The following is a 21825-nucleotide window of genomic DNA, read 5'->3' as shown; positions in this document are numbered from 1 at the left end:
GCATTCATCCAGCTCTGACATATAGCATGCTGGTTTGACAGAGGTGTCACCGTCATTAAGGCGGCATGCAAGACATGGGCCAGATGTCAAATGTAGTGTTTGGACCAGAATAGATGTTACAAACTAATATGTGTGTCATATAAGTTTGGCCCATCTTGACCAACATTTAAAATACATTAAAATCATTTTTTGAGTAAAGAAAAGTTTTGATGCACCAAGTCATTTCCGTAACACCTTTATTTTATTCCAGAAAACAGTCAAGATTTATTAATTTATTGTTTCCTGTTTGTTGTAAAAATAACTGAGTTTAACCTACATTACATATCATTTATTAACCAAATTATTATTTTACAAATTATTTTATTATCTATTACTAACCATTACCATTATTAACGTGCCTAAAGTGCAGTGCTTCCTGGGTTTATCAATTTCATTGCAGTCGTGACACACCAAATATACATTCAAACAATGACCAAACATGGTCCAGCTGGCCCAGTTTAGGCCGAGTTATGGGTTATTAATTTGGCTGAGACTAGACCCAGATATGGTCCATGTTTGGCCCTTATATGGAAGCCAGACTTAGTCCAATCATGAACCATAATTCACTGCGACATGTGGGCCAAGCAAACGCTGATTGTGTGGGCCAGTGCTGGGCCAAATAAATTTTGCAATGTGGGTGACTACTGTTGTATAATGACTGATTGAATGAAGTAAAAGACTTGAGTCACAGCGTGAGATATAAAATTACAATAATGAGAAATCACGTAGTGCAAATGGATTGTTTGATGATATGGACAAAAACGGGGTCAGTGTTTTTTTTTTCTGTGTTTATTCTGTGTACACTACTAGACTACAGCATAGTTGGTCATTTATTATATATTCACATTGCATTAATTACAGACATTCAGACCCTGAGAATGCAACATTGTAAATAATTAAAAACATTAAAAAGTGACTGCAGTACATTGGTAAAAACAACCAGACAATATACATTCAGTAGGTTCAATAGATTTTAGTTCCGAGATCACAGTAAAGACAATGATGCATTATTATTTCAAACGTCATCAAATGCACCATTATTTTGAGAGCTCAAGTATGATAAACTTAATTAGTGTCCATGTGGATTGACTCTATGAAAATGCTTCCCAAAAATAGTGTATTTTAATAAGGTAGAATAAATAATTGCACTATAATATATTCTTGCTTTCTTACAGTACATTTGTGTAAAAGAACAATTATGGCCATTATTAACACACTTTTTTATGAAGAGAGAACAGAGGCGAAAGGAATGATGGATAATGTGAGAGAAATGGACAATAAAAACAGGTTAGATGTGCTTCTGAATCCACTGGAATGGAATTCAACAAATCCAGGTGGATTGCTGCTGCCTGTGGAACTAGTAATCCAGTCCTGGTATTGCGACACTCTGGCGTAAACACCAGGATAACCGGGCTCAGCACATCCTCGACCGAAACTCACAATGCCAGACTGAATCCACTGGGAGCCATTCCTACTGACCATTGGACCCCCAGAGTCTCCCTGCATTGATAAAGAACCAACAGTTATATGTCTGAAAACATACAATTAACTGACCAAAAAAAAAAAAAAGATGACAGTATGCTTGGGCAGTATCCAAATTTTCATACTGTCAAACCTCCTCCCTATTTTACCTTGGTATACGGTATTACTGTGAATAATAAAAAATTATGATGTAAGGCTCAGACAACGTCATCAAACTGTTGCCTTGTGTCTAAACCCTTCATAAACGAAATATCAAACAGTAATACTGAAACAATATCAAATTAATATGCACAACAATATTGACAACGTTTATTAGCAACAAATAGCAGTTTAATAGGCATAATACCTATTATTATTACTCTATCCCAATCTTTGTTTAACCAAAAGTTTACCAGATAGTGCAAGAACACCAGAAAGCAAATTGGGATCCTTTAGTGACTTAACTGGCACTTGCTCTTTTCAATATCTTTCTCTTTTGTAAAACTACAACAAATGGGGTGGGGGGAGGGGGGTGTGAAGAGTTCAGATGCAAAATGCAAAAACCTCTAAAAGCCGTTTAAAATTTTCTTCAAAATTGAGCATTTTTATCAGGCTCCATGTCTGTAGGTTCAGTAAATTCAAGTTTATGGCAAAGAATACACTTTGTTAAAGATCTTTAAAATGAAATTTCCATTGGAAATTTCAGACGCCACTTAGAGGTTTTTGCGTCTGAACTCTTCGTATATACAGTTGAAGTCATAAATATTAGCCCCCCTTTGAATTGTGTTTTTTTTTTTTTTTTTTATATATATATATTTCCCAAATGATGTTTAACAGTGCAAGGAAATTTTCACAGTATGTCTGATAATACTTTTTCTTCTGGAGAATGTCTTATTTGTGTTATTTCGGCTAGGATAAAAGCAGTTTTTAATTTTTTGTAAAATTAGTTCAAAATTATTAGCTCCTTTAAGCTATTTTTTTTCTATAGTCTACAGAACAAACCATCATTATACAATAACTTGCCTAATTACCATAACCTACCTAGTTAATCTAATTAACCTAGCTAAGCCTCTAAATGTCACTTTAAGTTGTATAGAAGTGTCTTGAAAAATATCGTCAAATATGATGTACTGTCATCATGGCAAAGATAAAATAAATCATTTACTAGAAAAGAGTTATTAAAACTATTATGTCTAGAAATGTGTTGAAAAAATCTTCTCTCTGTTAAACAGAAATTGGGGAAAAAATAAACAGGGGGCTAATAGTTCAAATTCTGACTATATGTATATATGCAGTATATACATACAGTGTGTGTGTGTGTGTGTGTGTGTGTGTGTGTGTGTGTGTGTGTGTGTGTGTGTGTGTGTGTGTGTGTGTGTGTGTGTGTGTGTGTGTGTGTGTGTGTGTGTGTGTGTGTGTGTGTGTGTGTGTGTGTGTGTGTGTGTGTGTGTGTGTGTGTGTGTGTGTGTGTGTGTGTGTGTGTGTGTGTGTGTGTGTGTGTGTGTGTGTGTGTGTGTGTGTGTGTGTGTGTGTGTGTGTGTGTGTGTGTGTGTGTGTGTGTGTGTGTGTGTGTGTGTGTGTATATAGATACATTCACTTTTACTTTAACATGTTCAAGTCAGTCAGCAGTTAAATATCACTATCGATGTGCATATAGAGTGACTTAAAGTCAAAATATACCCACTTATACTCTGAAATTTTGACTCTGAACACTTAAATTAGTTAAAATCTTACCTGACATGAATCTTTTCCTCCCTGATCTAACAATCCAGCACAAATCATATTGCTTGTGATCTCGCCTGGATACGCACGTTTACAGTCACTGTTGCTCACAATCGGGATCTCCACCTCCTGCAGTATGTCAGGAATCTGGTTGGCTGTGATGCACATCGGCAGGGATGTTTTAATGATTATTTACTGTAAAGTATTCAACTCTGTGGTATTTGCTGGCACATTTTCACTCACCTGCAGAACTGAGTTTCCCCCATCCAGTGACCCAGCTCAGTGTACCAGCAGCATAGGTATTTCCAGCAGCAGCCAGACACACTGGCTCAATGTAATCATTGAAAGTCACAGATGAATCAAGCTTGACCAGTGCTATGTCATTGTCATTGCTAGGGTTGTTATAGTTAGGATGATTGATGACTTGAACTACTGTCTTGGTTATCTGATAAGGGTTTGAGCCTGACTGGCTCTGTAGTCCCAGTTTGACCTTAACTGTACCTAAGGAGCTGCAAATAAAAGAAGCAAATATTAATTATTATGAGCTACTGTCTTTAATACTATTTAATCCATTTTATGGGTTCTTTGCCACCTTTGACTTGCTTTATGTGGTATCTAAATAGTCACAGGCTTAGATGATAAACATCAACGTCTACATTTTATTGGATGAATTGTACAATATTTCTGTCTCAGGCTGGAAACAAAGCTGCCGTGATGCCAGAAGGGTGGCATCAGAGGGGGGTCAACTTTTTTGGTAATGTTAGTTTGTGTAAAACATGCTTTAATTAATCAAGTGTATCTATTTATTTTGATGTATCTAGTTTACTATTAAAATGTATTTAGTTTTCAGTGTCATTAATTTTCTTGTCGGCTTAGTCCCTTTATTAATCCGGGGTCACCACAGCGGAATGCACCGCCAACTTATCCAGCAAGTTTTTACACAGCGGATGCCCTTCCAGCCGCAACTTATCTATGGGAAACATCAACACACACATTCACACACACACTCATACACTATGGACAATTTAGCCTACCCAATTCACCTGTACCGCATGTCTTTGGACTGTGGGGGAAACCAGAGCACCTGGAGGAAACCCACGCGAAGGCAGGGAGAACATGCAAACTCCACACAGAAACGCCAACTGAGCCAAGGTTCGAACCAGCGACTTTCTTGCTGTGAGGCGACAGCACTACCTACTGCGCCACTGCCTCGCCTATTAGTTTTCAGTGTTTTGAGGGGTATTTAGTGTATTCTGAGCTACAGTATAATCTGATTTGCTATGTTCAGAGGTTACTGTAGGCCAAATTATACAGACTGTGCAGAAATTTGACTTTACTTTTAGGCTGTATGTTGAAACAAACAGCTATTTTTCAAGGAAAGTGTCTTTTGAATACTTACGATGTCTATCTGTGCTGTAAATCTGAGGGTTTCCGACTTTTTTTTTTTCCTCTCTCATAGACTGATTGGAACAATATTGTCCTCACAATGATATGGACCGTTATAAAATGGTCAAATGTATGTTTATATTGGACTGTAAAACCCTTAAAAGTTAAGGTAAGTTAAACTGTGAACTTAATCCATTTGAGTAAGTGAAGCAATTTGAGCACAGTAAAATCTAATAAATGAAGAGAACTCTGAGTACTATAAAACCCAATAAGTTAAGGCAACTCAAACAGTTTGAGGAACCCGATTGCTTCAAACCATTTGAGTTAAAAAAAACTAATCTATATGAGTACTGTGAACTTACGTCCTTTAAGTTGAAGTGATGAGGTAATTAAATAACTACCTTCAACACTGAGTTCAGAACTCTTTTCAAATGAGTAGAATTAACCTTCAGTATATTTTAAGTTAACTACTCTCATTTAATAAATAATAATAATAATAATAATAATAAATTTTATTTATAATGTGCTTTTCTAAAACCCAAAGCGCTACAACATACAGAGAAATCAAGCATGCAGTAAATGTAAAGTTATAAAATATAAACACAGAATAATCAAGAATCTAAAAATGCAGTCCTAAAAAGATGAGTTTTTAGCATCTTCTTAAAACTAGCTAGTGTGGGAGCATTTCTTACAGAGTAAGGGAGACGAGAAGGTGTATACTGAGAGACAATGTCACTGATATAGGAAGGAGCTGTACCATGTAGAGCTTTATATGCAAGAGTGAGTGTTTTAAAAATGATACGGGACTGAACTGGGAGCCAATGCAAGCTATAAAGCACACCAGTAATGTGCTGCCGAGGTGGAGTGTGTGTGAGAATGCGAGCTGCTGAATTTTGAATGTACTGTAACCGTTTGATTAATTTAGCAGGTAAACCAACAAAGAGTGCAATACAATAGTCAATCCTGGAAGTGACAAATGCATGAATAAGTCTTTCAGCATCTGGTTGAGTGAGGTAGGACCTAATGTTCTGGCAAACATGCTACCCATTGACTTTATACTACTTTTATGCTGATGATACCCAAATCTACATCAGCTCAAAATCCAATCTGTCTGTTACTCCAGCATATATTTTTATGCAGCGGATGTACTTCCATCTGCAACCCAGTGCTGGAAAACAACTTTAAATTTAGTTTATTTAATTCACCTGTACTGCATGTCTTTGGGCTGTGGGGGAAACTGGAGCACCCAGAGGAAACGCAAGTGAACACGATGAGAACATGTAAAGTCCAAATAGAAATGCCAACTGGCCTGGGACTCGAACCAGTGACCTTATTGCTGTAAGGCGACAGTGCTAACCACTGAGCCACCATCCCACCAATTTAAGGTAATTTGTTGTATAAGTAAACTTAACTTACTGTTAACCAGATAACATGCTTTTACAGTTCTGTGGCATGTCCTGTTAGCATAACGGCATACATGTTCATGCCACTAAATATGATGCTAAGCAAAACAAACTGTGATTGGTTTCTTTACTAGTCAATTAGACACACTGTAAAACCCAACAGTCAACTTCATCAAATGAAATGAGTGTAGTTCACTCAAAATTGACTGAAAGTTAATTGTACTTATTTGAAAAGAGTTCTGAACTCAGTGTTGAAGGTAATGAGTTAATTAAATACTTCATTACTTCAACTTAAATGGAGTAAGTTCACAGTATTCATTTTTTTTTTAACTCAAATGGTTTGTTGAAATCAGTTTCCTCAAATGGTTTGAGTTACCTTAACTTTTTGGGTTTTACAGTGAACCACTGGAGTCCAGACATTTTTCTCTCGGTCTGAAGGTCTGGCTGTGAGACTAGTGTGTTAAAGTTATGTGGTTTGTTGGCAGTGAATTGAATCCATCCAGGTAAGCAAACAATAACAATTATCTCAATGTATTTCCTCTATAACTTTTTTAATCTTCATAGCTTTATAATCCAAAAAAGGTCCACATTTTGATAAATAAGGTTTTGGCAGCCATCTCAACATTAGGATATGATTAAATTGCCAGTTTCGAAATAGTTTGGCAACAAGCAGGAAATGTTCATTGGCCTGGGACATCACCGCATTGAACTGAAAAATGCAGTTTTCTTGCTACGCTTGCTACAAGACTTACTTGCCTAATTTGCATATGACTTATTTTCCTGTTTCCTGCACATTCAAAAAAGGATGTCTGCTTTTTGAAAATGAGTTTAAATATCACAATGCTTAGGCAACTCAATTGTTTTATGTTCAATCCACTTACAGTTGCAAGAACGATTAGGTTAAGTTAACAATGAAATTGTGTGAAAGCCTGCATTTTTTACAGTGTAATATGACTACATTTTCAGCTTACTCCTGGAAGCAGTGAGCTGCAGACAGAACCCAGTCTTTATTGATTAGACTCCCGCCACAGAAATGGCCTCCATAGGTGGGACTCTGAAGGCTGACTTGCCACGGCCAAGATCCCGCTCCTGCATTCTGTCCTCCTACAATTTTAGTGTTAAGAGGGGCCCGACCACAGACTGAGGAGAGCAAAAAGAATATGGGAAAGCCCATTAAAAAAACATTTAAACACAAAAGATATGCAGATTAATAGTAGGATAACTTACCATTTAACTGACAGAGTGAACCTATAAAACAAAGAATTAACAATTAAATGATGCAGAGTCTGTTTGTGTAACCTGAAACCTCACAGTTTCACCTTTTACGAAGGTGCTATAGCACAAATCTTTTGCACGAGGAAAGATTTTCTTTAAATCACAGTGATTGGGAATCATGATGTTAAGCAACTTGTTTGTCATGAATTAGTAAGTCAACCTGTTAGTCCTGTTGATTAAATTAGACGTTTCACACCATCTTAAGCAGTTACGTAACTAACAGCACTCACCAAGCAATTTTGTGTTGAACAGAACATCTAATTTTCTATTAGACATCTAAACGAAGACAGCTTGGCTTAAACAAGGCTAAACTTGATATGTCAGAAAATCTAATAGACATCTAAGAATAGCCCAAAACTAGACTAGTCGTCAAATAGACAGATAAGACAGACTTTATATGTGTAGTCATTCATTTCTGTTTAATTGATTGGCCTATTCTTAGACTTATTTTCACTGATAGCCCAAATGTAGCCTAGTTTATTCCAAGGCGAATATGTTTAGACGCCTATTAGACATCTATTAGACACCTTTTTAAAAGCAAAAAATGTTTGAGCAGCAGGTTTATGTACTTTCAGGATGTCTGTTTCTTTAAACAGACACTAGACAAATTACTGCATTACAGCATTGGGAATTTGTTTCTTGATATCTATAAATTATAAAACTAGATTATCATTAGTTGGACATTGAGATATATTTCAATCTTGGTTATCATTGTTCACTTTTAGTTTGTGTAATCAAACATACATTCACTGGATGTCTAAACCTCATGTTTGCTCTGTTTTCACATAGTATAGGTCAGGTTAGTCTGCTCAAGTATTTTATTCTGCTTCATAAAAAGCCTTTGCTATAAAAATTGGTTTATGATCTTTTATTTAACCTGTTGTTTAGCACCGAAACTCTACTCAACAACTTTATTTTACTGTGCTGCTTATGTGAATGCACTTTCAGAATTAAATGTACAAAAGCTGTCACTGAGGCGGTAACCCTTTTAAAAGGTACATTTTTGTACATGTAACTTTAGGGTACATTATGAATACTTCAGATACACTAACATGTATCACTTTAAAGTGTCTATATGGATTTGAAGCACAAAAAAAAGTGTACCTTTTGAAAAGGTACCATCCCAGTGACAGCTTTTGTTCCTTTATTTCTGAGAGAGTGTACTGTAAATACTGTTCACGAACATAAAGGTTCTTTATTGACATTGATGGTTCCAGGAAGACCTTTGAATATTCATAAATATGTTTTCCTGTTGCCCTATTATCAAAATAAGAGGCAAGACCGAAGATGGAAAGGTTCTGAAAAATGGTGTCTCTGAATGAACATCACATTTTTGAGCCATGGTTTTAGAGTGTATGTGTAATATGAGATTTTAAACAAACAGACACTACTGCTTGTGTGTGCAGCTTGTGTGAAACAGGTCTTACAGACACTTTTAAAATTGTCTGCTATGGGAAAACAATGGTTAACATATATTAAGTGTCAATGTGACGTGTTGGAAAAAAAAACACTTTGCAGTTAAATCTTGGACTCTTTAGTCTCTCATCTACATTAGAAACATCATTCTTTATTTTAACATCCATGTATTTTTTCCATCACACACACACACAAAAATAAGTTTTCTATATTATTAAAATGTTTTCATGTTAAGAAAAAGGGGTCTTGTTCACTGAAAGTTTATTTGGATAGCCAAATAATGTTTGTCTGTTTTGAAAATCCTTTAAAATCTTTATTTGAGAGCATATTAAAAAATTATGTTGACCACTTGTAGCTAAGTCTAACTTATGTTTATTTAAAATGGCAAAACATTATTTTTATTATATGTACAATAGTAAAATTAATAATAAAGAATGTTATGACGTATCACAGTGTTTATTTTTATTATTATTTTAATTTAGACTTAATTTATTAAGTCGCCATCTTTTGTGCTGATTTCAGTTCCCACTCGTCCAAAGTAAAACCTGAGATGCTTTTTAAATAGTATTCGAGCATATGCAATAAACCTATCCATTAAGAAAAAGTAAACATACAAATATACTGAGATTGAGAGCGAGAGGAAATACATCTGTAACACTTAATAATAAAATTAATGAGTTGGCTACAGTAGCAAACATGTCAAATCAAGAATTGTTTAACTATTTTAATAAATCTTTTGATTTTAATAGTGTATTTTAGTACATGTTACTGAATGAAATTGAGCTAAAGTAATGGATAGCTGTATGTTTAGTAACTAACATTACTAAAAATAAATACATTCATTAAAAATAGCATATATTGCTCATTGTAAATAATATGTAATGCATTAACTGTTAACTATTGGAACTTATAAGTAACTAATATATACTACATTTGTAAAAGTATTCCTATGAAGGCAATGTTTGTGTTAACAGCCCTTTCAGGCAACACGAGTTACAAAGTTCCTTAGCAACAATAACTCAACTGTTAAGACATTATTAAAGCATTTTAAACAACATAAAATGTCCCAAGATCTTACCTGCAATGTTGACTAATAATGCTCCAACAACAGTCAAAGCTGTGTTCATCTTCATATTTGTACTCTGGTCTGGCTCAACACTGCTGTTTGCTCTCCCCTGCCGTGGCTAATGAGATGTAAAGCAGGTAGTGTGGCATTCATCAAGTTTTGACCCCCCCCAACCTCCATCAGACTCTGACTCAGCTTTTTATTTTTTTAGATGCTTTATTTCGTCAGTATTTACAATACACACCCCGGTCACCTTTACAGGTAATTATGCGAAGGATTACTTATTGAACACAATCAGTTCAAGGTCCCTTCTCAACCTGTTAACACATTACATTCTTTCATGTGCACCATTTTTATGATATGGTTTCTAATTTAGTGCCAAGATATAATAGTGGGGTTAGACTTATAACTTGTCTTACATACAAAAAGAAAGTCCTCCAGGGTGAGTTTCTTTTATGGTAAACCTGTTTCTCTGCCTTGTGTCTCTTATACTTTACATATGAAATGGAACAATAAAGAGACGCAAGGAGTGATTCTGATAATTCTTCTTTTTATTAAATTCATTTAAAGGATGTCTGTGCTGGTGTCAAACACAAGAAATATATCTGTGCTATACTATTGTTATTTTTCAGTAATCACGAACACTTAATAAAAAACAAAAACTTTTTTTTTTCTGGATTGTCAGCATCATTAGAGTGTTTAGTGTCACAAAGTTGATCAAAAATCATTCTGACATCTCAAACATTTCTCAGACTGTAAAAAGTTATCATTTTCATTCAATTATTCATTTTCTTTTTGGCTTAGTCCCTTTATTAAACATGAAAAAATTCTTTAGTACTTTGTAATAAATGCTGTAGCGTTTTTAAACCACACATTAATAAAACGCATCTATCTATTAATTTGTTTTTAGCATTTACATTTATTTGTTGTGGCAATTCTGTAGTTGCAGTTTTAATACAATACTTATTGGTGTAAGCCATTTACCCAATACTGAAGTTTTGGTATATTTAGGTATATTATACTACATTTATATATTAATTCATTGAATGAATGGAATGAACCGCCAACTTATCCAGCATATGTTTTACACAGTGGATGCCCTTCCAGCGGCAATCCAACACATGGGAAATCGGTTACATTTTCCTTATAAAAAGTGAGTAAACTTGTTGCCTTAAATTGAAATGTGAATAAAATTGTTGTAACTTGGACAGGGTGTCTACTGGGTCTTAAAAAGTCTTACATTTCAAAAACTACATTTTAAGCCTTAAAAACTATTAAATTAATTTAAAAATTGTGTTGTATTTATTATCACCCCTGAACTATTAGCCCCCCTGTTTATTTTTTCCCCAATTTCTGTTTAACGGAGAGAGGATTTTATCAGCACTTTTCTTATCATAATAATTTTAATAACTCATCTCTTATAACGGATTTATTTGACCTTTGTCAGTATGACAGTGAATAATATTTGACCAGATATTTTTCAAGACACTTCTATACAGCTTAAAGTGACATGTAAAGGCCTAACTAGGTTAATTAGGTTAACTAGGCAGGTTAGGGTAAAAGTTATTGTATAACGATGGTTTGTTCTGTAGACTATCGGGGAAAAAAATAGAGCCTAAAGGGGCTATAAATTTTGACCTTAAAATGATTTTTAAAACAATTAAAAACTGCTTTTATTCTACCCAAAATAAAATAAATGACTTTCTCTAGAAGACACAATATTATCAGACATACTGTGAACATTTCCTCACTGTTAAACAACATTTAAAAGAAGAAAAAAATCAAAGTCGGGCTAATCATTCTAACTTCAAATCTATATATATATATATATATATATATGTTTTTTGCAAAAAGATACAATTCACAACAGCTCTTAGACATTTTAACAGCATTTTTACATTTTACAATTCCTTATATATTAAATTCCTTTAGGGAAAGAAAACTAAAAACAATTATATGATTCCTTATGATAATACTGGTCCATTAGAAAACAAATCCTTAGTGTTTGTCCCTAAGTCTGAAATTACATTCCTAAAAGGGTCTTAAAAAATCTTTAATTTAAAACCTGCAACAACCCTGCTTAGAACTATTAAGTTGACTTAATTTTTATAATTTTGCACATCATTTGTTTACTGGTCTACTCCTTTTTTAAGTTGTTACTAATTGCTTACAGTCTACACTGACAATGTTGAAAACTGTTTGAAATTTGCTTAATATTATTATTATTTTATTTAAGTTATCATTATATCATTTAGAGCAGCGCAGTGGGTAGCGCTGTTGCCTCACAACAAGAAGGTTACTGGTTCGAGGCCCGGCTGGGTCAGTTGACATTTCTGTTTGGAGTGCGCTCATTCTCCCCCTGTTTGTGTGGGTTTCCTCCAGGTGCTCCGTTTTTCTCACACAGACATGCGCCGTAGTGTATGTGTGTAAATGAGAGTGTATGGGTGTTTCCCAGTGATGGGTTGCAGCTGGAAGGGCATCCGCTGCGTAATACATGTGCTGGATAAGTTGACGGTTCATTCCGCTATGTTGACCCCTGATGAATAAAGGGACTAAGCCAAGAAGAAAATGAATGAATGAATTATATCATTTGTTTATTTATTGTTAGTTAGTTAGTTAGTTAGTTAGTTAGTTAGTTAGTTAGTTAGTTAGTTAGTTAGTTAGTTAGTTAGTTTGTTTGTTTGTTTGTTTGTTTGTTTGTTTATCATTGAGCAGATACTTGTATAACAGTAAGTCAAAAAATACCTGTTGGCAGGAATACTTGTGTTACAATTATTTCAAACAGAGTATTTTTTTCATAGCATTTGCATTGATAATGACTGCATTTATTCCAGGAATGGTTCTAGTTGAACCAGTTTAATTATAATGCAGACAGCAATGTTTCTGTCAAAATAAAGCCTTCCCTCGAGCCCCATGCAGATGATCTCTTATATGAGATATAGAAGCACGACTCAATCAACAACACACGACATGAGATTTATCGAAAGTACATATGAGCTTCCTCTTACCAAAATCTAGATGATTGATAAGAAGCACTGGCAAACATTAGTTATCATTTTAAGGGCAAGTTGAGCGATATGATCATTCACTCACCCTTCACTTGTTCAAAACCTGTTTGAGTTTCTTTCTTCCATTGAAGTGTTTTGAATATGGTTGCTGGTGCTCATAGACATCCATAGTCATATATTTTCTACTGAAGTCAATGGGTGCCAGAAACCATCATTCTTCAAATATCTTCTTTTATGTTCAACAGTTTTAAAACCACATGAGGTAATGAAGCTTTTTTTGAGTGAACTATCCCTTTCACTTCATTAAATGATTGTAAGGTGTTTTTATACGGTTGATTTCCTGCATCATGAATAGCGATGTCTGGAGTAAACACCACTGGACTGTAAAATGAAATGACAACCATGCCAGTTTGAAGTCATAGATGCCGCTGTCTTGTTTATGTTTGTATGGAATATTTTTTGCTTATTCTGTAAATCCATGATCAGCCTGTTTTGAAAAGATCTTTGTTTTTTTGCTTTATGAAATAATATCCCCCATTACAGATACCATGGGCCATAAATTGGTCGGGTATAACCTGTTGTGTGAGTGAGGGGAAACCAGCAAGCTTACACATGTAAAAGATTTTAATTTTCAGCCTTCAACTGTTAGTTCTCATGACTTGAAAATGATTATCTTCACTTCGACAAGTTATTATTATAGAATAAGGAAAGCATGGCAGAAATTAAATGAGGACAAGTGTGAATGTATTGTTTTTTATTCCAAAAGGTTTGGATTTTAAAGCCAATCTGTCTTTGCTTCCTGGAAAAATACATTCCTCTGTAAAAAGTCTTGCCGTTAGTTTTGACTCTGAGTTTAAATTTGATCGCCAAATTAATGGTGTTGTCAAAAATAGCTTTTTTTTTTTCTATCTTAGATATATTGCCAAGCGGAAATCTGTCTTCTCTTTCAGTAACTTGGAGAAGGTTGTTTATGCCTTCATCTCCTCTCATCTGGATTATTGCAACTCATTGTATTTGGGTGTGAGTCAGGCCTATGTCTCTCATCTTCAGCTGGTCCAGAACTCAGCAGCCAGGCTTTTAACAGGCACAAAAAAGAGACACCTGTACTGGCTAATCCAGTCTGGAATTCACTACAAAATGCTGCTTTTAAATCTCTTCATGGCCTGGCTCCCGAGTATATTTCTGGGCTAATTAACACCAACCAGTGAGATCTCTTCGCTCTGAGGATCGTCTCTATTTGACAGTTCCATGATCTTACTTGAAATGTCGAGGTTTATAGAGATTTTTCAGAAGCTGCTCCAAGACTCTGGAACGATCTCCTTAAGAACATGTCCAACTGTTCTTAAGATGTTAAAAATGTCCAACATGTCACTGAAAACACACTTGTTTTCTTTAGCTTTAATCATGTGTTGTGACTTTATGTACTTTGGATCCTTGTATGTTTGCATGTATTATGTGTTTTTGTGTACAGCACTTTGGTACCCATTGTGGTTGGTTGAAGGTGCTCTAGAAATAAATTAAGTTGACTTAAGTTTTTTTTTTTTTTTACTGAATCATAGAAGGCAATAAAATAGCGATTGCACTTTTTTTTGTTCAGTGGTTATTATTCATCGATTACATCATGATACATGTATATGGCTCAACTATACACCAATATAACCATTTTTTTTATTACTTATTTTGCCCTTGCAAAATATGCTTTTGGATCCTATATTTAATGCATTGAACACTAATAAATACAATAGCTAATGGCCTATACCTTAACGTAAGACAATTATTAACCAAACAAAAAGTAGAAATTGAACCGAGTTTAAATGCAACTAGGGCAAATCATCAAACCAGCATTTGCCCTTATCAACATGGCATATTCCCAGCGCCACTCTCTAACGGAAACACACGGCACATCATTTTGACCCTTTTTCCGGTTGGCTCCCGCCCCACGTAGCCATTTTGCGTTTCCTGGACAAAAAAGGGGGTTAGACAGAAAGACAATCAGAAACACGGGATAAAATTAGTCTTAAAATCACACGTTCAATCAAAAGTGCGGATGTAAGTGTGCAATATGATAGGCGCGGGAGCGGGCGAGCAGGTACACCAGCCCCGGCCCGAATTCAGAAAGGAAACCGTCGGCTAGCTGGCTAACGGACCGTTAGCGAGAGTGAGAGATAAAGACTTCATACACTCCAAAGACTTTTAGGATATTGATACTTATCGAATTGTACTCTTCTGCACGCTCGAAGGCGGACGTTAGTAGGAATATGGGCCGTGTGTTGATTTGAAACGTCGCAACGGGCAAAATAAAACAGCAAACGCCACGGTTTACTTGCGGAGGAAGCCGGATAACTGTTTATTCACGGGGAATAAAGAGGAAAATCGCAGAGCGCCACGGTAAGATGGATTTATTTTCTGTGAACGCTTGAGTTTGAACCCCTAAATGTGAATGTGTGACATTTAAAAGTGGATCAGGCACGTAACGTTAAACTCAGACTGTGTTGTTGACAGACGCTCATCTTGAGCCTGTCATGAGCTAGCCGGACATCTTCCATCATAACAATACAACAATAGACTTGCACTGCAGCCATATCTTATCCTCCCCGGGTTGTTTTTCAAAATAATGAGCTACTCGATGAAATATAAGCAAGAAAAACATTACGCCTTGTAATTCCACAAATTGCAGGATCGTTTGGATTTGAGACAGCTGTCGTGATTCCCTATTGTTTAGCTTCCCTTTTCCCGTAGAACTCCGGAAACTAATTGTGCTCCCTTATATCCCTAATTAACATTTATACAATAGTACACAAGTCTATACCCCTTTTCAAACCACCCATCACAATTCATCCACCCCCGAGACCAACAAAAGTGCTCCACACATCACACAAAGTCTGCAGGAAAGCTGGTGTGAAAGGTGTGCTTCTGTACAAACACATTATGGACTTAAGTGCACTCAGTGGGTGGATGAAAAAACATTACTGTGTGCCCTTTAAGTACAGTAATGGCACATTAGAGCATGTGTAATCAATACACGATATTCATCATGTAATGTTAGTAGACTGAAAGTAGAGGGAGGGGTCAAAGTTCTCATCAATACTTTGCAAAGATATAGTTCTTAATCTTGTCGTTACATATTGTGGATGATGACACACCCAGCTCAGCTCCTGGAGCCTCTGCTTGTGAGCTCAAGATGTAGGTCAGTTCCTCACATTCATGTGCTTTTAAACATTTAAGACTTTTTTGTTTATTTTTTTTTTGGACGTAACCGGAGATAAAATATTAACCAGAGATATTTGAATCTAGATTTATATAAAATTTTGAGCACTTTTACTTTTTGAGTCATCAAAGTTTAAGCTGAACTACGGAAACTTTTCAGATTTAATTAATGAAAGTACTTTTGTTTTGAAAATGAATGAAAGTTATGGGAGGGGCGATATGGCAAAAACACAATCTCGATAATTATTTTCCATTTTGAACAATATATATATTTCAATATAAGTTGTTAATGCTTCCAGATTTAAAGGAGTACCCCAACAATGACGGAAGCCACAAATATTAGAGGGTTCATTAAATGGCGTAACATTTTTTTGGCTGGTAAATTTTCGGTGGATGAAAAATCAGTGCATCTTTATATCAACAGACTTCTAGATTCCCATTGTTGCACATTTTTGCTGTGTGATCGTCTCTTAGATCAATATAGAGTAAAAAAAGTCCGGACTCCAGAGCTTATCATTGTTATTGAAATTAACTTTATCATGATTCGATATAATATCGTTTATCGGCCCAGCTCTATTTCAAACAACGTCTTATGCGCTTATGTTTTTTTATTCCTTTATAATTGATTAAGGCATCTATTTCATCACATTCCTGAAAGTAAAGCTTCTTAATTAGAATTGATGGCTCCATCACAAACTTTTAACATAAATGGAATGGTCCCATTCCATAAACAGTTCTTTTTTTAATAATCATAAAAAAACAATTGTTTTGATTTTTATATTGTTCACAATGCATACCTGCCAACAGTCTCCTTTTTCCCTGGAGTTTCACACCCATTTCCCACCGTCCTATCAATTTGTTATTACCTGGAAAAAGTCTTCAACTTTTTGGCATAGTCTTCAACATCCTCCCTCCCCAGTTGTCAACTTAAGGCTGATTTATATTTCTGCGTCAAGTGCACGCATATGTTTGGCACAGCCTTCGCGCGGTTGCATAGCCCTCACCGTGGCTGACGCCAGCGCAAGCTCTGTGATAGGTTGGCTTGGTAGCAATGACAAGCATGGGTCTTGCTGAGAGCTGCAAGCCTGATGGAGCAATTGTTTACAAGTGTCGAGTTCCGTGAAGGAGCTCCAGATGGAGACTTTTGATTTTTGTTTACCTTATATTTAAAGTTGCTGCACATTCGGCAGTTCCTGCTTGTAGCGTTCAGGAAAAACAAAACAACCCTATAGAAACTCGACACAGAGGAACATAAAATTCTACTGCCAGCTAGCGGTACAAAAGTGTTATTGCAGAGCAACACAAACCTCAAACAGAAGTTTGATTGTACGACTACATGTAAGGCTTGCGCTTGACGCAGAAGTATAAATCAGTCTTTAGTATCCAATCACCATTACCTCCTGCCCTGAAAGTTGGTCCACGGTACAGTTAACAACAACACAGACACCCCCTGGTTCTCAACTTAGTTATTCAGAATAGCCCCGCCACATAAATCATCTCCTGGACTTTCGGAGACAAATGTTGAAAATTATGGCATTGTTGTTTTTTTTTTTTTTGTAAAAAAAAAAAAAAAAAAACCTCACTGTTCATTGGGGAAGCAAAATGGTCAATTCATGGTTCTATTTAAGGGAAATAACTTCACAGCATGTGAGCAACAAATTTAGTTTGTTATTAACAATAATGTTAATAAAACCTTTTTACACTGGTAAATAACTAGATACAAATGACACCAGATTCCTCAGTTGCAGATGGCCGCACCCAATCTTATTTTACAAACACAGTAGATATGCAATCCAAAATGTACAGTACTTTTTACATTTACAAAATTGACTTGTCACTGATCAGGTTTGAGAATTACTGTTGTAAAAAGTCAGTTTATGGGTTGGTTTGCAGCTGTGGGTTTTCATGTAGATTTTTTTGTGTGAACCTCCTTGCTTTAAACAGGAAATGCGAAAGACTTCTCCATCCCATAGACCCCCACCACCCTGTAATCATGCTGTTTGAAGCAAAGGAAGCACTGGTGGTGATCCACAGAGCTCAGATCACATGTTTTTTTTTTCCCTAGCTGTATTTTCTGGTCTTTATTACAGCAACCAGAAAGTTTTGTGCGCCGCTAAAAGCTTGGAAACTCGGATGAGCTTTTTTGACGCTGAAGTGGAGTTGTTTGTCTCCCGCAGTGTGATTGAGTCACCGTCTGTCTTATTGTGCCGGTTTGTCTGGTTGAAGTATTATATTTCAATCTGTCTCTCTCTGTTGGAGTTGTTTTTTCCACAAAGCGTATTTGTCTGGAACTATCGTACCTATAATTAGACTTGTCTTGTGTGCTCCATGCTAAATATGTGTAAAGTAGGCATGAAATGGAAATGCACATGCACAATATTTTGTAAGTTGGTCATAAATGATGGAGGCGGTCAACAGTACTCTGGTAGGTTTTGGTGTTAAGTCGGTGTGAATTGAAATTTGCTGAAACCTTTTTTTAGCATGTTTATGTACCTCCAACTAAAATGGAATATTGTGTATGGGGTGAAGCTTTCATTTTGCACATCGCTTCCTCATAGCAAACTTATGGTACGAGTGGCCTTCATTGTGACTAAAGGGAGGAAGAAGCAAAAGCAAATGGTCAGAATTTGATTAAAAATTAAAAAAACTTTTTTCCAGTGGATTATTTGCAAGGATTAATTGTTTATCTAAAGAAAAACAATGTGCACTAGCCAAATAAACATTTGGGCTGGGTGATATTGCAAAAAAATTATCACGATATACTGTTTTATATCATTTGATTATTGAATATTTTATTTTAACCATCCATTTAGGAATATTAGGAATTTTTTTATTCAACTACTTTATTTTAATTTTCCAACATTACTATAGATAATAGTTGTAATAGTCAAAAGCAAAAATATTGAAACAAAATATCTCATTTCTTTATAATAAAACAAAGATAAGTGTTAAAGAGACTAAAACTTTACAAATAAAATGTTGCAAAGTGTGTGCAACTAAGGTAGATCAACATCTGTAAGGTGTGAGTAATAATGATACAGTAAACCTCAAACTCTGTAAACAAAACAAATTCTGATAATCATATTTAATTCAATTAAATTTACTATAGCGCTTGTACAGTGTAGATTGTGTCAAAGCAGCTTCACATAAAAGATCATAGTAAATTGAAACAGCGTAGTTCAGTATTTAGTGTTTAAGTTCATATCTGAGCTTTCAAGTAAAGAAATCAACCGTCATTATTCAAATACATGCTAAACATTAAAAATTGTAAAGTTGGATGACTATATTATTACCCATGCTAAAAACTTTTTCAGATGGGGAACTAGTGGCTGAGATGCACAAGAAAAGAAACCAAAAAGCCACTCTGGCGACAAGTTTCCATCCTTTCTATTTACGATCTCCTCACTTCTGTTATACGGCTCTCTTTTTTTCATGTGTTCTTATTCTAACCTAAAGTGGCATGCGCAAATGCGTGGTTTCTTTGACCATTACAATAGTCACGCTTCACTGGCGTATCTCGTACCTAGACAACAATAGCATTTTCTCAAAGGGTGCCAAGTTTATGGAAAAAAATTTAAAAAGCATTGCAGTGTTTTGGTGCGCTGTGTTTGTCTGAGGTAATTAGTTATCACTGAAATGTGTATATTCCATACAAAGTGTGAAGCAGATTGGTTAGTTGCATGAATCACGGTGCGGTTGCGGCATTCTGAAAAGTTGAGATGTTTTCAACTAGGTACGCCTGGCGAATGTGCGCTGATTGCACAACATGTGTGTGTCGCTCACATGTGCGCCGTGCTAGTCGCGTGCCTCTATTGGAAATGTCAAATTTACTCTAAGCTTATTGGCATTGCTTCCAAGGCGCATGCTCAGCCGCCACATTTCAATAAACTACAGTGCTTCATACTGAAACATACCAAATCTTTTTTTGAATAAATATCGATAACGATTTTATCGCCCAGCCCTAATAAATATTGTAAATTTTGATTTCACATGGGCTTTATGCTCATGTATCAGTAAAGGGTCCCGAGCAGTAAGATAGGATCCAAGCTTACATGTTGTGGAGATCAAATTTCTAGTCTTCTGTTGTTCAGTTTTGGTGAGCCCATGTGAACTCTACTCTCCGTTTGTTGTTCTCTAAAGACACCATAGTTTTCTGCTCCTTTAACTTGTATGCTTTGAGAGCGATAAACACCAAGCTGACGTCTAATCAGCCAATGTGTCTGATAATCAAATAATCTGTATGGTTTTCAAATATTTGAGAAATGTAGTGAATTCACAGCTGGCCTCTTTGTGTTCCTTGTCTTGAATTCTTTACTTGCAATGTCACACTTGCCCTCTGATTCGTTGCTGAATAACCATTTAGAATGCTCTCTTTCTCTGAAGCCAATCACATGGGCTGTTTCAACATGCTGAATCGAGCTAAGATGCTAGCCCTACAATATCTAACAGACAGCTAGGTGTGTCCCGGCATTTAATGTTTGAGGTGTTTTGTATTCCCACTGACCGTTGTTGTAACAAGGTAGATATTTTAGTTAAACCGGGTTAACACTTTGCCATTTTTAATGATTCTTTACAACTGTAGTTTTTCAAACTGTACAAATATGATCTGCAAGGCCCACTGTAAAATCTCAGTTTTCCTAGTGTAAGTTATATCAGACTGTACGACATTCAAGATGCACCAGACACGGACATGTATTTGTCACATTCAGTGATCCGTGTCCTGAAATGATACTTCACAGCAAGCATAAGCAATCTGTTGCATTAATTTTAGCTAATAGCATGCCTGAAGGTCATGTTGGACAGTTCCCTGCTGTGGATTAAAGTTGTTGCGGTGTTTGTGTAATCAGTTTCACGATTCATTTGGTTCTTGGTTTGATTGTCGTCACTGCAGAAGAACGTCTCAAATTTTCTAACACTGCCAAAATTGCATCAAAGAATAAATTTGAAGCCAACAGCCATTAATTTGCTCTGTGAGAAAGTCAAATCAGTATTATAAGAATGTTTTAGGATTTCTAGAATTTTTCTCGAATGACCAAATCATGGCCTAAATTGATGGCCATTCAGCTCAAACCAGTCTAACCATTCTCCCCTGGCATCAACAGCATTTTCATGTTTTTCAGTTCATTCAATATGAACTCTAAAGGTTGTTGAGTGTAAAAATCCCAGTAGAAGCTGAAATACTCAGACTTGCCCATATGGAACCATACCAACTAAGTATTTGAAATCAGTTCAATACAGTTAAAATTTACCTTCTTTCATATTTGTTTTCTTAATCCACATTAATCTGTGGTGTTTCTTTTTAAAACAACTGATTAATTAATTTCATTAGCTCTGTATTATACTTTACACAAGGATAATAACGTTTAATCAGATCTATCTACTTGCACCCACATTATACAATTATAGTAGGATTTTTGCTTTAATTTGTATCAACACAAACTTCAAAACATTGGTGTTGTAGAGCTAATAATCAAAGTAACTTTTATAGTACTAATCTGGCATACGCCAATGTGGTTCACAGAAATCTCTGTCACATTTAGTGCAAGCGTGCTGAAAGTGGTCAATAAAACTCCACTGAGTTCATAATTTGTGCTCTGCAGTTTTACTTTTTACTGAGTAATCAGATTATTGAACATAGCTTGCAAACACGAGTGAGTAGATCTGCTTTTGTTATTATAATATCTTGCTCTGATTTATGACCTTATTCTGAATATTGGCACAATCAAATTATCGGTGCAGGGAGTCTAGGGCTGCCCCCGACTAAAGATATTTCTAGTCGACTAACACTTCTGCATTTTAGCGATTAATCAAATAATCGTTCATTTATGATATTAATATAATA

The 21825-nt window shown here is 35.6% G+C and overlaps 2 protein-coding genes and 1 long non-coding RNA gene across 8 annotated transcripts in view; 1 reads left to right on the top strand and 2 right to left on the bottom strand.

The window, feature by feature from the left end:
- Window positions 1-812: 812 nt before the first annotated feature.
- zgc:123295 lies at window positions 813-9891 on the bottom strand. The gene is made up of 6 exons (NM_001037562.2): window positions 9781-9891; window positions 7239-7259; window positions 6983-7151; window positions 3466-3731; window positions 3235-3377; window positions 813-1539 (listed from the first exon to the last, which is right to left on the bottom strand). The coding sequence occupies exons 1-6, from the start codon at window positions 9833-9835 to the stop codon at window positions 1261-1263; spliced, it is 933 nt and encodes a 310-aa protein (NP_001032651.2). The 5' UTR covers window positions 9836-9891; the 3' UTR covers window positions 813-1260.
- A 4819-nt stretch (window positions 9892-14710) lies between these two features.
- The window catches only part of taok2a (TAO kinase 2a), a 46398-nt gene continuing 39283 nt past the window's right edge, over window positions 14711-21825 (top strand). For all 6 annotated transcript variants that reach the window (XR_015480642.1, XR_015480643.1, XR_015480640.1 and 3 more), the window contains exon 1: window positions 14711-15164. The gene's annotated coding sequence lies outside the window, so the exon portion shown is untranslated. The remainder of the gene's footprint in view (window positions 15165-21825) is intronic.
- Window positions 17547-19549, bottom strand: LOC141381178 (uncharacterized). Its single transcript, XR_015480663.1, has 2 exons — window positions 19241-19549; window positions 17547-19188 (listed from the first exon to the last, which is right to left on the bottom strand). It is a non-coding gene; the product is annotated as an uncharacterized LOC141381178 (long non-coding RNA).

This window comes from Danio rerio, chromosome 3 (assembly GCF_052040795.2).
Source record: "Danio rerio strain M-AB ecotype USA chromosome 3, GRCz13ab, whole genome shotgun sequence".
Taxonomy (NCBI): Eukaryota; Metazoa; Chordata; class Actinopteri; order Cypriniformes; family Danionidae; genus Danio; species Danio rerio.
This window is presented reverse-complemented; position numbering and strand designations above follow the sequence as displayed.